At 35.5% G+C, this 17,601-nt stretch overlaps 1 protein-coding gene across 1 annotated transcript; it reads left to right on the forward strand.

Moving 5' to 3' along the window:
* The first annotated feature begins 863 nt into the window (after positions 1 to 863).
* Positions 864 to 16,173, forward strand: LOC129277098 (uncharacterized). The gene is made up of 4 exons (XM_054913345.2): positions 864 to 1,078; positions 1,580 to 2,796; positions 6,259 to 6,370; positions 14,503 to 16,173. The coding sequence occupies exons 1-4, from the start codon at positions 1,031 to 1,033 to the stop codon at positions 14,626 to 14,628; spliced, it is 1,503 nt and encodes a 500-aa protein (XP_054769320.2). The 5' UTR covers positions 864 to 1,030; the 3' UTR covers positions 14,629 to 16,173.
* Positions 16,174 to 17,601: the final 1,428 nt, after the last annotated feature.

The following is a 17,601-nucleotide window of genomic DNA, read 5'->3' on the forward strand; positions in this document are numbered from 1 at the left end:
CGATTTTGATGAAATTTTCAGCGTTATGCTAGTTTGATTTTTCTCTATTTATTCAAATCAACATTTTTATGGGTGGACTTGACCTTTAAAATTTCCATATTAGAAATAAGATGGTTTTCCACTTTAATCTGAAGACTACAGTTTTGGTTGTAGAATACCAGGTTATTTCTGTCCTTTGTTTGTTATCATAATTATTATCATCATTATGATTATAATTATTGTTTTAAATCTTCTTCTCTTTCTTCTTCTTCTTTTTCTTCACCCTATACTCTCAGAAATACAAATATGAGTCTGCCAACTGCTGGTCAAAACAAAATTGAATACAAAATGAATTTCAATTTCATCAACAAAGAGTTGGTCAGTTAATATTCTAACCACGGCTAATCATTTGAGCTCTAGCTGATGTTATTTGAAAAAATGGTGAACCATGTTTGGCTTGGTATTTTTAAATCATTTCAAAAAGTGTTTCTTACAAAACACCAAGCTTAATGAAACACTAGTAAAAGTCAAGAATTTTCATACTAGAGAAAGAACTGTTGTAGTTATTTCTAAATATTTTTAAAGAATGATAGCCAAAAAATTGATATTGGAAGGGATGAAGAACAAAAGGCAGTCATGAGAATTCTTCGACCGGTTGAACAATTGTTCTTGCCAAGCTTTAAAATTGTTGTGGAGTGTGAACAAGGTTTAGAGGAAAAGTCTGGTGAGTGTGACTCATCTTCACCTGCACCTAATGGGCCAGCCTCTGCAACGGGAACTCATAATAAGGAGGAGGGGGGTAAACTGTCTGTGTAATAATCCACAGTGTATGTGTGTGTGTGTGTTTGATTTCAGGATCCCCTTGTCTCTAGTTTGATTGGATCAGTTCGTATATCTGCATTCTTGTGTGTGCATGCGTCTCGTTTGTGAGCGGGCACATTGAGCGCCCATCTCCTTTTCCAACTTTTGGATTAGTTTGTTCTAGCTGTTTTCTGTCCAGAGCTGGATTTTTATTGGATTGTTTCTTGGATCCTGGGATGCCTACAAGATCATGTATGTTCTAACAAAGTGTCGCAATCGTCTTTTCAAGACATTCCAGGTAATGTTGTCCAAGATGCTTCTTTGCATGGTAAACTTCAAAACTTTTCTTTATGGAATTTCATAGACCTAATCGGCTGACGCATCGGCTTTGGTTGAGTCGGGTCTCAATTTATCATTTGACTTGGTTGTAGAAGGCCTTGTGACACAGCAGTAAGTTATAATCTTGATGAACATTTGCAGGAAATCGGTGCTTTTGGGGTTCTGTAGGCAAGTCTTTCAACTCCTTCGAATGTGTAACTTTTTTCTAGTATTCATTGCGTTGAAATCCTGGGGGCTTATGTTCTCATCTTCCTCACAGTTCAGACTTATATATATATTTTTTCACTCATGCTGAATTCATCAGAGGCTGCAATGCTAGAGGCCTATGTCAAAGTAAGGTCAGCCAGCGGAGTCTTAGATTTAGGTGACTTTGCACGCTGTCTGTGGAGAGGAAGCTCAGCTTAGATATCATATGCTTAATGAATTTTTTTGATTTCTTGTCTATTTTTATCTCAAGCAGACGGAAGATATGGGCAACCAAAATGGTACAGCACCATCAGGGGGAGCCGCCCCAGAGGTGAGCAATGCAAACTCTGGGACCACCAGCAACACTACCAGTAGCACCAGCGGCAGCAGCAGCAGCAACAACGGAAGGACCAATCAGAGACGTGCGACCAGTCCTGGCATGCCCAACCGAGCAGGGAGAAAGGGTGCCCGCAGCGTGCAAAGCACTGCAGGAGGGACACCAGCACCTCCAACACCCACCAAACCAACGCACATGAAGTCTTCCAACCAACCCCAGAATCAGCACCCACACCAACAGCAACAACAGGCTGCCACTGCACAGAACCAGGCAAAGGGCAACGAGTTTGTAGATTTTATTTACGATTATGCAACCAAGGAAAATGGCGAAGGAGGGGAGGAGAGCAATGGTAAAAATGGTGAGGATTCAACCAACAAAAAGAATAAATCGTACGATGCCGTGGTGGCCGGGGACCTAGCTGGACACAGAGAGCATGTTGATAAGAAACAAGGCAGAGGGGAGCGAGCCAGAGCACATACCCATGGCCATGCTGCTAGGAAACACAAGTCACCTGCCAATAAACCAAACACAAAGAGCACATTGGTTGTTGACTATATTGATGCTTCGCAGAATCCCCAGTCCTACTCATCGTCAAATCTCACTGTTCCTGATATGAATGCGGGAAATGACTCAGGCCACCAATTTGGTGAGTTCACACGGCCCAAAGCTGCTCCAGAGTCCAAGCCACACAGAGAAAGGGCCAGAGCGCAATCCCACGGCCACCGTAAGAAGGGTTCAGGTGATGCCAAGAATCAAAACAAACAAAAGGGTACGTCTTCCTCCAGCGATACATCAGATAGAGAACACGTTGTCAATCTCTTGGCTGTGCCACCCAAACCCGCAAAGCCATCAGAAAATGGACACCGTAGCAAACTTTCCTCTAGTACGAATGAACTGGATGATGCTACCCGTGATGATAACAGGAGTCATGAAAACCTATCAGACGTCTCGGTACATGATTCCTCTATGTCAGAGAAACCCTATGAAGCCATGCCATCTGATAAGAACAAGAGGGACACGCCCCCATCATCTACCGGGGAAAATTATGAGAATGGCACAAGTTCTTCAGAATTGGCCAAACTTAAGCATGACAATGCTAAGCTGAGGAAGGAGTTAGCAGATAGTAGGAAATCTTCAGATAAAGACAGCAAAAAGTGAGTGTTCACCTTATATCATGGAAAATGTATATTGAAATTATCAACCAATAATTGAAGAAAGTCTATGGTAAGTTATAAAATATGAAAAAAAGTTAGTGTTATAGTGAAAGGTTAACAGAACTTAAACTAACTGCTTCTTATTGAGAGTGATTTTTCAATTAAGGACGTTCCCCAGTTATGTTTTTTGCGCACGCTGATCTGCGCATATTTTATGCTTTGCACGATGACGTCACAATGAGTGAACAGGTGATTCATCAGCTTCACGTATCAGCAGATTTTTCTTGTGGTCTACACTACAACTGCAGATATAATGTATTATTTTATGAAGCTAATTCGCTGAAAATAATCCATGGATCCCTTTTCAAAATTCGAGAACTGTCAATTTGGTGAACTTTGAAGCACGAAATCAAACTTATGAACCCATGTTAATTTTTGCATTTTTGCAATATTCAGGTTCTTAAGTAACTCCGTGCAAAATTTGGTTAAAATGACATGGATTTCATTTTAACTGTGGAACCTCCTTACAAAAAAATTATATTATCTCAAGATCACGTAATAATGTTTTTACAGAATTCAAACAAATGGCTAAGAATAATCATGGCTTTAATACGTCAAATTGACGAAGAAATTATCGCTAAGTAATATTTTCATAGTCATTGAATAAATATTGGCATATTATTACTACATTATTGTGTAGTTTTGTTGTTTGATTGAAATGAATAAACTCTTTGGCATTTAAATCGTGAATTTTTTTTTTGATTTGGAGGTAGGGGAACATTAAAAAAAAAATCTTATTGAATTCTGTGAGAGCCATTGATATATTCAGATTTTCTAGGCCACAGAATCTTGAATTACTTTAAACAGACTTTTGTAATTTCACAAAGTTAGTGTGCTACTACTACCTGTGTTGAACTGTGTTTTGAATGCATACTTTCATATCATCTCATGCAGTGGAATATGAAACATATTTGCTAATATTGAAAATTGCAATTTACATCGAGTACATGTCATGTACTACAAAAACATGAGATTGGTTGTTAGATGCATGAACAGCTTCATTAGACGGTCCTTTGCTTCTATTACTGAGCATTAGACTGGGGATGGCTAAACAAATCCTGAAAGTTAGAAAAAAACTATGTAAACCAAAATGTTTAGAAATTCACTTAGCAACTTCATCTATTTCCATTTAAACTGTAATCAGTAATACAAAATTGTTACTTCATTTAGAATGTATTTGTTATTAAAAAACATATCAGGCAATTGTTACTGTTGAATGGTGAGTCTCACATTCCAAACTTTTTACAAACAAAAGTTCTAGTTGAAGTTCAATTATGCAAATTGTATGGCAGTATCAATAATTTTTTTGAAAATCAAAATTTTAACTTTTAAGGATATTTAGCACCCTCAGGATAAGTTTTCATTTTTCTTTTTAGAAATGTTTGTCAAACCCTCATTTTACAAACTTAGTGATTGCATAAATTTGCCAACAAAACGATATACATGTATCATGATTTTTCAGCCTATTTTTGCCAATTTAAAAAAGTGTTTTTAATATTTGGTCAGGATCCAAGTAGTATCAAAATGAATTTTTTAAAAATCACAAAATACACCCCAGAACACTTGCTTATTTCATTTAATCGACACTTTTATAGTTTTAAGTCATGCGCATTCATATGTAATGAACCAGAATGATAATAGACACCCTTGTTAAAATTTAGCAAATCTTGAGAGTACTTGAAGTTGGTAGAAATGAACTGATACTAATGTTAGAACTTACTAAGAAATACTCTAATTTAAGAATATATAATGTTTTAGTAAGTTATAGACCAGTTAAACCATTATAAAAAAATATCTACACCTGTATGATAATTTTCTTTCAAATAACTTATCATGAAGTGAAAATATCTTGCCAAAACCAAATCCTGGGCCCATTTGCACAATGCTTAGAGCTTGATCATAGGACCGGGGGCTGTTTCAAAAAGCTGATCGTAAGTTAAGAGCGACTTTAAGAACGACTGGTGATCCTTTCTTATGGGAAATGATATTGACCATTAAATGCTTATTGGTGATTATTTAGAGCGTAAGAAAGGTTCACCAGTCGTTCTTAAAGTCACTCTTAACTTACGAACAGCTTTATGAAACTCCCACCGGGTAAGTGGGAGGTTCCCTGGTAGGGCTGATGTTGATTACATTAATAATCTTGTGCAATCAAGTGTAAGAAGCAGCTATGGTGCAATCAAGTGTAAGAATCGGCTATGGTGCAATCAAGTGTAAGAATCAGCTATGGTGCAATCAAGTGTAAGAATCAGCTATGAGGCTGTTCTCACTCAGTTCCTTAAACTAGTTTAGTGGAAACTAGTTTAGTGGAAACTAGTTTAACGCTAAGTGAGAACGGTCGAAGCGCTCTTGGAAGCGCTCTTCCAAACCAGTTTGGAAGACCACCTCGCGATGTAGTTTTCAAGATCGCTTCGCATCGGAAAAGTGGTTTTAGCGTAAGTGAGGACACAACCGTTCTTCGGGAAGCGATCTTCGCACATTTTGAGCGCGCTACTCCACACGACAGGTGTAGAATGCCTATGCTGCGGTTTCGAATTTCGCGCGAAACGTGTCACCCCACTGAGAGCGTTTCCATAGCAACAAGAGCGCTTTACGTGAAGTGATTTTGAAAACCACTTTCGTTTGATCAAGTGAGAACGCTAGCAAAGCGATCTTCCAAACTGGCTTTCTGAACCAGTTCCCAGTAAACTAGTTTTAGGAACGTAGTGAGAACAGCCTCTATGGTGCAATCAATTACTAGGATTTGTGTAATGGGCCTAATAACTTATACCAGGACCCTGGGGAATTGAATGATTTGAATGTAACAGAGGATAGATACCACATTTCTCCCTTGAAATTAAAGTTAAATGAAAGTATTTGCAGTAAACAGTGATTTCACGAGAAGGTCAGTAAAACCCGGCTTAATTGTCACTATATCATCGCGGATCTAGATCTGGTACAGTTACATAAACTGAACTTTGTGAAATCTTGAAATCTACGCTGAAGAATGTTCACACTAAAGATCACCAACACAGATAAGAGCATGTGGGACAGTGTATTATTATTGCTTTGAATGTCGGCCCTACGCTTGACCCGAATCCCGTGCTTATTTGCTTATTTCTCAGCAATTACACAATTTCTTCCAGAATCCTTTGGCACATATTTTTTATTTATACAAACAGACACTTGGGTGGTCATTTCATTGGAATCTGTATGAACTCATTTGAAATCGTTACCACAACTGGCATTTATCTATAAGATTAAGATTACTTTGTATTGATCCATGAACACAGGCATGCAAATAAATAATAAAGATGGGAAATATTATATATCATAGCAACAGAAAACTATATATCAACAAAATAACTTAATAACAATTTGCAATAACTTTGTTTGTTTGTGACTGTTTGTTTGTGATGCTAGGATTGAGAATATGGAGGCGGAGATTAAAAAACTAAAACTAAGAGAAGCGGAAGATGCCAAGACGCTGGAAACCATGGTTCAACATGTAGAGGCCAATCTCAAGAGAACTACGGTCAGTATGATAATTATAGTAGTACTCAATGTTCGGCGAGCCAAAAGAAACAAACTTTATTAAATGTGAAATGAAGATATTTGAAGTATTCCAAGTTCTACCATGTTTTAGATAATTAGTTGTGAAGTTGCGCTATAAAATAGTACATTCAATAAAGTTTGTTTCTTTGGGCTCGCCGAACATTCTAGTGCTGATGTCTAGATTCAATACTCAGCATGAAAGAGTGCACTCTGTGTTGGGGTTCACAAACATTTGAGCACAACTATATACTTGCCTATGAAGGGATTGTGTAGCTTTGTGGAGGTTGGCAAAAATTTCAGCTGTGGGACCAAACATGCTGTCAATGCAGGTAATTATGTTTCACAAGGAAACCCCCAAAAAATTATTTTGTGAGCATCATTACATGCTTCACAATTCATAGCCCACGGTGTTGACTTAAGTGTCCATATGAACGAGAACACTTATGACTGTAGTCATTATTATCACAGCACTTAAGCAACCAATTTGCTTTAAAATATCAAGTGATTCCTGTCTGATCTAAAGGTTTGCAATAATGATTACTGCTTTAGTTGCAAGAGAAAAAAACAATATTTCTAGATCCTGAATGGAGTTAAACAATCCCTTTAACACTTTTGTTAGAAGTGTCTAATGCACTCTACAATAATGCAGCATAATTACCTAGTCTTAAAGGAGACTGAAACCTTTGGAACAAGATAGCTTGTGTGAAAACAGAAAAATCAAAGAAACAGATCAACGAATGTTTGAGAAAAATCGGACAAATAATGAGAAAGTTATGAGCATTTGAATATTGCGATCACTATTGCTATGGAGATCCTCAAATTGGCAATGCAACAAATATGTGTGATGTCACTTGTGAACAACTTTCCCCATTACTTTAGTATATATTTCACTTAAATTGCCTCTTTTATCACATCTATCCGTAGACCATGAGTTCTTTCTATAGGAGGGCATGTAATACAGATTTTTAAAGAATACATCATGGATAAAGAGTTTGTATCACCATAAGAAAAAGCAAAAAGAGACATTTGGAGGGTATTTTATAGTCCATCAAAGGGAAAGTTGTTCACATGTGACATCACACATCCTTGTCGCATTGCCAAAGGGAGGATCTCCATAGCATTAGTGATTGCAATATTCAAATGCTCATAACTTTCTCATTATTTGTCCGATTTTTCTCAAACTTTCTTTGTTCTTATTCTTTGATTTTTATGTTTCCACACAAGCCTACTTGTTCCAAAGGTTTCATTTTCCTTTAAGCAGAGCACTTTTCCTGCACTCTGCATTTCAAGGAATACATTCCTGCCAGGTACCCATTTACCTCATCTGGGGGGTGTTTCACAAAGATTTAAGTATGACTTAAATCGCACTTAAATGCCGACACGTATCTCAAATGCAACGCGCAGTCTAATTGATCGATACGCAGCAGTGCGCGTCGTCTTTGCATGATCTGACCTATGCGGTTATGCCTTTTATACCGCACGCAACTAGGCATTTAAGTGCGACTCTGAGTCATACTTTAATATTTGTGAAACACCCCCCTGTATGGATAAATTTCATAGCACCCTCAAGAAGTTTTGCAATGAAGAAAAAAAAGAGAAAATGAAAGAAATTGAAAGGAAAATAGTTAAATATATTAATTTCTCAATATTATGTCATTTATAAAAAGTTCGATTTTTGTATAAAAAATGTAAAAATTTTGCTTGCTTGCTTTTGCTTGTTTGTATCTTTTTGAACTTTTGCTCCATTCGCCATATCTGGCCCCCTCAAAATGTTTGGCTCTTTGCGCTAGTGGAATAAATGCACGTAAGTCCATTGCAAAGCAGATGTTATATACAATCAATCAAGTCCTATTTTACACAATAATTTTAGTCTGCAAAATTGTTACTTTTTATAGAGTGAATGATAACAATAATACTTTGCTTGCTAAATTACTGGACCGCATCCAAATATGTTAATGATTTTGTATGTAAGCCCACTTAATTAAGCCAAGTGATGCACACTGTTAAAACCGCGAAATGGTTCCATTACAGAGAAAAATATGGGGCTAATTAATCACTTAATGCCAGAACATGTGATTACTCCAATCACATGGCGTCATTCCCTACATTAAAGGGGGGCTATGTACATGTATTTAAGTTGGCAGAGGGGTGTGAGTGACAAATATTGATAATAATTCTCCCCATAGAATTCTCATATATATTCATTATTTTGAGGACCAGATATTAGAATTGAGTAACTTATCAAACCCAAATTTCACCTCAATGGCCAATTTATTTGACTGAATACATTAAAATCAAACATACAAAGTACTGTGAATTGTCTTTAATAAGCACATTGAAATGTTTATGTAATAAACTGTATGAGTGTAACTTTTGTTTTATTTATTTATCAATACCATATATAAAATGAAAATAAAAATCTGTATTCATTTTGGAAATTTTGTGTGTGCAAATGTCCAGTTTAGTCACTGTTTTTGTCTCACCTGCGAAACAGAGTGTGATTATAGGCGCCGCTTTTCCGACAGCGGCGATGGCGGCGGCAGTGGCGTCAACACCAAATCTTAACCAAAGGTTAAGTTTTGAAATGACAGCATAACTTAAAAAGTATATGGACCCAGTTCATGGCCATAAGGTTAATCAAGTATTACTAAACATCCTGCCTGAGTTTCAATTCACATGACCAAGGTCAAAGGTCATTTAGGGTCCATGAACTTTGGACAAGTTGGGGGTATCTGTTGAATTAGCATTATAACTTTGAAAGTTTATGGATCTGGTTCATTAAACTTGAACACAACAGTAATCAAGTATCACTGAACATCCTGTGCGAGTTCCAGGTCACATGATCAAGGTCAAAGGGCATTTAAGGTCAATGAACTTTGGCCAAGTTGGGGGTATTTCTTGAATTGCCATCATAACTTTAAAATTGTATGGATTTGATTCATGAAACTCGGATAAAAGAGTAATCAAGTATCACTGAACATCCGTGCAAGTTTCAGGTCACATGACCAAGGTCAAAGGTCAATGAACTTTGGCTATGTTGGGGGTATCTGTTGAATTACCGTCATAACTGAAAGTTTATGGATCTGATTCATGAAACTTGAACATAAAGAATCAAGTATCACTAAACATCTCATTCGAGTTTCAGGTCACATGACCAAAGTCAAAGGTCATTTTAAGGTCATTGAACTTTGGCCATTTCAGAGGTAATTATTAGATTGCTGTCATAACATAAATGTGGATATAGGGGTAAGTATCACTGACAAGTCTTAGGTCGCGTGATCAACGTCAAATGTCATTTATTGTCAATGAACGAGGTATTGTATCATTATATGAATGGTGTTTTTTGTGAATAATTATTTAATAGTAGTTTTCAAAGTCAGCACTGCTGCTATATTGAATCGCGCGATGCAGGTGAGACTGCCAGAGGCGCTCCACTTGTTTTAAAATACTTTTACTGGGGTAAATCAATTTTTATTTCTTTTTCACTCCCTTTGATTCCAAAATGCAAGGTAGATACACAAATAAGGTTTAGTACAGGAATACTATTTAACCTATTGGATGAAAGTGATTTTGTTGTGTTGCCAATTTAAAGTGTGTAATGATCATGTTAAAACGGCTTTTTATTCAGGAATGGTACCTCCTACTATACTGGGAACAGTATAGAATTTTTAGTGTTTTAATTTAGTTCCATATTATTGAGTATACAAAACCTGTTTTCCTGTAAATTATTCAGTTCCTGAAGATGATCTGAAATAAAAGGTCAAAAATTTGAATTCATGAATTATGGCTCTACTCAGAGTTTTCTTTCTGTCATTTTATCTAATTTTTCTCTTTCTAACAATATATAATTGCTTGCAATCAGGATGATGAGAAACTGCAAGTATCTCCAAAAGGAGACATTGTACCTCTTTGTGTTAACCACCCTGTCATCATACATGATAAAAGAAATAAGTCCATGAATTAATTAATGAACAGGTGTGTTGTTTTACGTGTAGGTAATTGATTTAGAGTTTTTTTTATAAGAAGCATGGATGTCAAATGGCACTTCATAAATCTTTGGCCTATATCTCTTGACACTACATATTTACCTGAGCTCTTTCATGGATATTGGCCTGTGCATTTTAGTTAAATACAGCTTGCATGTTGTAGAGGGAAAGGGGATTTGACTAAAAAGAGGGAAATTGTGTAATGAGACTAGACTTCCTCTTTTGGGGATTATCTAGTGAATTTATGTGACTTGTATATTCATCCAATAAACCTTATTTTGTATATCCTATTCTTTCAACTGGGCATGGTATTAAATTGTGCCACTTAATATTACTAATACCAGGAATGGCTATGTTAACTCATTGTCCACTGTAAGGGAGTGGACTTTATAGGAAGCCTTTCTGAATTACAGAATTTAGTGATCAATGGATTACGTGCAAAGGGGATTAAAGTGGATGAATACTTGACTATCATTACCAAGCTGGTTTAGTAGAAATATATAGGCCTACTCTGCTCTTTATGATAAGTATTAATAGTGTACTGGGTAACTGTATTGTTGGAATCGTCTTATTGTTGTTTTTTAATTAGAACGAATCAAATATGAGAGATGTATTATATTCTTGTGTGATTGAGGGATCATTTAATTGAGGGCATGTGTTTTGTTCATGCATAGCTGTGGGATCTGATGTAGAGTATAAAGAATTAGAAGTAATATCAGCTATGTAGAATTGAATAAATGGAACAGTGATTATGTTAGAATTTGTGATACATTGATTTATCTATGAATTTTATTCAGGAAGAAAATGGGACAAGGATTATATCATTCTAACAATATGTATATATATATATATATTTTTAAAATGTCATTACTGTTTACAGACCAGTTACAATTTAATGAACAAGTCAAATTTTTGAATTATTTAATTTTGACATCTAATACCTTCATGTATGAAATCACATTGCTGTTCCAAGAAATTTGAAAAAAAAAATAAACCTATACTCTTTAAAAATGTTTCTCAGCCCAAATTTGAGGTGTAGTAAATTTCTTATTTCTATACCATAGTGATTATTTTACCAGTAGAAAGCATGTTTATTTTGCAATCTAATCATGAATTTTGATAATGAACTAACATTTCCGATATGAGTTATCTGAAGTTTTGCCAGAAATTGACACAAACTTTAAGAGTGAAGCCATTGTTTCAATCATAATAGAATTATTTAGAAGCTACTTCCTATGTCATTGACAAGTAGCCAGCTAACCTTCTATAAAGAATCATTCCCTAAAGGAATCGCTAATTATAAAATCTTGTTGAACCTCAGTTTAAAATTTGCTATTTTTATATGAATAAAAAGACATATTTGCCAAGTTACTCCGTAGTAATGCTCTTGAATACTACTTCACAATTTTGTAGAGATTAGCTAGCAGCTACTGGCCAACAGAAACTGCAGAATTAGTAATTTTTCAAAGTCAGCAAAATATCAAGTTGATTTGAATAAAAAGAGAAAAATCAAACAAGTATTGAACTTATTTTATGAAATATATTCATGAATTTCATTTGTAAAATGATTTTTTTTTTACATTTAACTTTTTTTTCATAGAGAAATGGGGATAGATCTAAACTAATTGTAAAATAGATAAAACAAGAAATGTCACATGATTAAAGGGACTTGTCTTCCAAGATATTCTGTTAAAGGTATTATTTAACTTTGTGAGCAGCCGATTTAAAAAATTCTCAAACCAAGATGAAACATGTGTACAAGTACATGTATTAGAACTAAAAAACTCTGAAAACAACCATTATTGAGAATAAAAAGCTAAAAATACAAGGCAAAACCCAATTTGTAATTAGGTGACTTGAAGACGCTTAAATAGAACACATAAGTGTATGGGATGAAATTAAGATGGTGTTTCAGGTCACTTTATATTTAAATTTTTGAAGCATTAAATAATGATTTTCGGACGCAATTTTTTTCTGGGCTACATTTTTGTAACATATCACACACACAGGTGACAAGTGTGACCTTCTAGTTCAGATTTTGTTAAAGTCAAATCAATGTTAGCCAATCACTTTAAGCTTCCTTGCAATAAACCTTTTCATTTAAAAATGGGAATGAATTGTCATTAAGGCATGTTGGGCTTTTTATCTTTCCTGAAAAAAAAGAATGCTTAAAAGCATAATTCAATCCTAAGTTTGTTCATTTGTAAATTGTTGTGGTTTGGATACAGTCACAAACACCTCAGTGATTCCACGTAGGTTTAGGCCTATTTGCTCAGCTATTTCTCAAAAAAACCTACAAACAGAAGTTATTTGTTTGTTCTGGCTGCAGAATTAGGGTTTATCGGGACGTGAGTCACGCAATTGATTTTGATCAAAGCTGGATGTGTCACGAGCGAAGTAAGCAACTTGTGATCGGCAGCAAGGGGCTAGCGCAAGTCACTGCCTTATCCTGTTTTGATTAGTGGGAGCCTTTTTACGATCCTTCAAAATAGGTTTATGGAGACCTGATCTCCCCAAACTGCCTGCACCAATAGCTAGGGTCAGTTAGTGACACAACATTTGCTCCTGCGATAATTGCTCTGGTCTTAATGTCTCAGAGGGCATAGGGTTAGAGTTCGGATCGAAATAGAGCTTTTGGTTCAGAATAATGTAAAGATAAGGATTGTCGCCAGAGCAAATGTCCTGGAACCGGGTCAGTTACTGTGGGTATGATCTAACTTTGTTTGTTCGAGCTAATTTCAAGTAGTCGCATTGAACAGTGATTTAAAAAGTGAGTCTTGAAATCCATAGTTTTGATCTAATCTTCAGAGTATGTGTATTTTCTAACGTAGTTAAAGCAGCCAGACTTTTGAAAATGATATAAACAAGTTGGAGACTTGGCTGGAAACTGAATATGTTGAAAAATCACTGACAAAGATAATCACATGTGGGCACGTGCATTCATTATTGCTCGGAAAGAAACCCGTCAATTGACAGGATGCCTTGCTTATCTTGATAATTACTGAGTAATTAACTCATTTTCTGCCAGAATCATTTGGCACATGATACATTTGAACTCTTGGTGGTCTTTTTGTAAGATTATGTGATCATTAGATGTACCACTGGAATTTATGTTCAAAGTTATTTTTTTCATCCTTAGAATGATATGCAGCTTATAAAGATTGTAACAATCTTGACAAAGAAGTATAAACAACAGCATTAGCAGGTTTTTATAGCCATAGGTGTCATTATGATTCCAAACTAACTGTAAATATTAGCAGGTTTTGCTTTGTTTATGAAGTTTAATCACTTGATCATGACATGTTTACAACCTCTTTAATATGATCGTACATGTGATCATGTAATGACATTGATGAAAATATAAGCTTGATTGATTTTACTATTTCAAAATGTAGAAAGGATGAATAAGGAAAATTTACGCTCACTGAACTGTAGAATAAGTTATAACTATTTAATAGGACTGGAGGGTGTTTCGTAAAGCTGTTCGTAAGTTACGAGCGACTTTAAAAATGACTGGTGGTCCTGAAGTGATACACACCAGATTTCCATTGGCGTTGATTTAGTTCCTAAGAAAGGGTCACCAGTCGTTCTTTAAGTCGCTCGTAACTTACGAACAGCTTTATGAAACATCTACCAGGTGTTATTGGTTGTAGTGATACATGATTAAATAGCACAAAATCAATTCTATTGAAGCATTGCTAGAAAACTTACGTCCAATTGCAAGTCTATTCGGGATCCCCAAAAATTGATTTTGAAATTGATTTTGAAATTGTAAAACTAAAAATTAGCTTTGCAATTGATGTATGAAATGAAATATTTTCTTGCATCACCCCCTAATTTAAATACCAAAAATAGAATTGTTAACTTAGCTTGTCATTTTCCAGTCATTCATAAACTTGTAAATATAGAAACCACAGGTATGAGCCACCTTTTTGTTTTTGATGAAACATAATAAATTGCACTTTGTCTTTGTCTTTATCTATTACACTCCATGAACAACCTGTAAAATTAATTTACATGATATCTCATTAATGATAAGTTTAAACCAAGATGTTTTAATCCATGTCTTTATTTTTATGTTAATATATTTGTGTCTTTCCCCCTCATTTCTTTTTGTTAAATACAGGAAAGAGCAGTGACAGCAGAAAATACCATAACCAAACTTAAAGCTGAGATCAAACAACTTAAGGTGAGATTTTTTTATACAATTAGAATTATGAAAAGTCTTTGTCTGAGCAGCCCTTCTTTGTAACGTAACAACTTGACATAGAGTGTCAACTGAAACTAGTTAAACACAACTAAACTACTAAAGTTCAAAATTCGTCTTTATTCATCCATATCGGAAATTTGTTTTGTTCACAACATCAAAATACCATATTAAACATATAAAGCTGTTATTACATAAAAATTATATACAGTAAATTTGAATACACATTTACATAATGGCTTCAAACAGATAAGCCTCCATTTGAATATTAGATGACAATACTGGAAATTCAGTAGGAATGCGAGTACTAGTATAGAAATAACTAGTAACTATTATTTCAGTACATACAATTTAGTATTTTGTTTCAATAATAAATTCATGTAGTATTAACATATTAACCACTTGACTGCTATAGGCTGTAATGTGCACTGACCCCCCTGGTGCTACTGAATGGGACTAACAAGTTGATCTATTTGGGACTACAACCGACAGCAACTTGGGGGAAAAATTGTAAATAATCACATCACTTTCCTCATCACTATTTCCAATATCCACACAAAAAATCATCCTCCCCTTCTGACACAGATCTGTCACTAAATTTATTACTCCTATCGTCTAAAGTTTCGTCAAAATCCTTACGATTCACTTCTCCACTGTGAGTCGCCATTTTGTACTGAGCTCCGTACACTATCACTATGGAAAAGTGAATATAGACATTTATAAATCACTGCAAAAGTTTCGATAACTTTTGTGGAATAGCGCCATCTGGTGACCATAGTCTCAAATTTGATATACATGCGCTTTTTTCATCGTAAGGGTATTAACAGCGTGGTGCTGACGCCTCAAACAGAAGATGGGTCAAACACGTAATAATACGTGCCCCGCACAGATCGTACACTCGCCCAGAATGTAATATTACGTGCTATGCAGTCAAGTGGTTAATTCCAAAAAGTTACTATATTGCCTCCAAAAATGCTTCATTTTATAGATGTGTATTTATCCCCATTTTAATCATCACGAGAAAAGTTATGAGATAAAATTATTTGGGTAGACAGGTTGTATTTATGATAAATAATTCAAACATTTTAAGCCATATCTAACCTCTTAATTCCAATAAAATTCAGGTGAGATCTTAGAAAGTATGCACTATGTTCGTGGTTTCATGATAAAATGGCAAATAACAGATTAAAAATAATTGCTGTGTCTAAGTTTTAGATCAAAGCAGGCTATGATCTTGCCAAGACCAAAAATTCAAGGCATAAGGGGCAGAAAAACAAACATCCTTAAGTTTTACCATAAATGGCTCTGATTGACATATTAACAAATAAATTGCTTTCACACCATTCTTGAAACATAACAAATATTTTGGCGATGAGCTGTCTCGTCTACATTGTTTACTAGGCCCAGAATAACCGTATCATCTGCATACTTTATGATCGATACATTCTGACATTCTGCCTTACAATCATTTGTGTAAAGGATAAACAAAAGTGCTAAAAGCACACAACCTTGAGGTGAACCTGTATTAAAAACCATAGTTTTGGATATCGCAATTTGTACTTTAAACCGTTTGCCTACAATATCAGAGAGAAAAAAAAGAAGAAAATTATTCACATTTTTAGGAGGTGTAAAATCTCAATTTTTTTATCGTCCAACTTTCAATCTCCTGAGGCTGACCTGTAATTCACACTCTGTCACAAGATTTCCATAACAGGTGGTTGACTCGAAATATACATTATTTCAAGGTATCAATAATTTGTGGCTTATCACTGCCCAACATCTCAAAACTAGCTCCTTAAAATGTTTGTGTAAATGCGGCCGGTACTTTCTTATCAAAATAGTGAGGTCAGAAATCATCAGTTGAGATGCATCACTCTTTACACGATTGAAAAATTAAAAAATCTTTTGGGCATGATTTATGTTTATAGTCAATACCTTGATTGAGCAAGTAAAAAATATAGATCTGCACATTTAAGTTTTGAGGTACTTGGCCTTAAAATGTTGATATTTTAAGGAAATAATGTGCAAAACACAATGGCATACTTCCTGGCAGTTAATGTAATGGATGTATCACCAAGAATTCCTTGCTTCAATGGAGCAACATGTACAGAATACTGGTAGTAGTCATCATGGATGTTTATGTACCACCAAGAATTTCTTGCTGTGATGGAGGTGCATGTATAGAATACTGGTAGCTGTCGTCATTGATGTACCACCAAGAATTCCTTGCTTCAATGGAGGTACATGTATGGAATACTGGTAGTTAGTCATCATGGATGTACCACCAAGAATTCCTTGCTGTGATGGAGGTTCATGTATGTAATGCTGGTACCACCAAAGATTCCTTGCTACAATGGAAGTACATGTATGGAATACTGGTAGTAGTCATCATGGATGTACCACCAAGAATTCCTTGCTGTGATGGAGGTACATGTATGGAATACTGATAGCTGTCATGCTTGGATGTACCACAAAGAATTCCTTGCTACAATGGAGGTACATGTATAGAATACTGATAGCTGTCATGGATGTATCACCGAGAATTCCTTGCTGAAATGGAGGTACATGTATGGAATACAGGTAGCTGTCATACACCACCAAGAATTCCTTACTGTGATGGAGGTACATACATGGAATACTGGCAACTGTCATCATGGATGTACCACCAAGAATTCCTTGCTGTGATGGAGGTACATGTATGGAATACTGATAGCTGTCATGCTTGGATGTACCACAAAGAATTCCTTGCTACAATGGAGGTACATGTATAGAATACTGATAGCTGTCATGGATGTATCACCGAGAATTCCTTGCTGAAATGGAGGTACATGTATGGAATACAGGTAGCTGTCATACACCACCAAGAATTCCTTACTGTGATGGAGGTACATACATGGAATACTGGCAACTGTCATCATGGATGTACCACCAAGAATTCTTTGCTGTGATGGAGGTACATGTATGGAATACTGATAGCTGTCATGGATGTACCACCAAGAATTCCTTGCTACAATGGAG

This window comes from Lytechinus pictus, chromosome 2 (assembly GCF_037042905.1).
Source record: "Lytechinus pictus isolate F3 Inbred chromosome 2, Lp3.0, whole genome shotgun sequence".
In the NCBI taxonomy this organism is placed as follows: domain Eukaryota; kingdom Metazoa; phylum Echinodermata; class Echinoidea; order Temnopleuroida; family Toxopneustidae; genus Lytechinus; species Lytechinus pictus.

Coding starts and splice junctions, on each gene's coding strand:
- LOC129277098 (XM_054913345.2), top strand. CDS start 1,031: ATGTATGTTCTAACAAAGTGTCGCAATCGTCTTTTCAAGACATTCCAG. Junction 1,079..1,579: donor GTCTTTTCAAGACATTCCAG/GTAATGTTGTCC, acceptor TATCTCAAGCAG/ACGGAAGATATGGGCAACCA. Junction 2,797..6,258: donor TCAGATAAAGACAGCAAAAA/GTGAGTGTTCAC, acceptor TTGTGATGCTAG/GATTGAGAATATGGAGGCGG.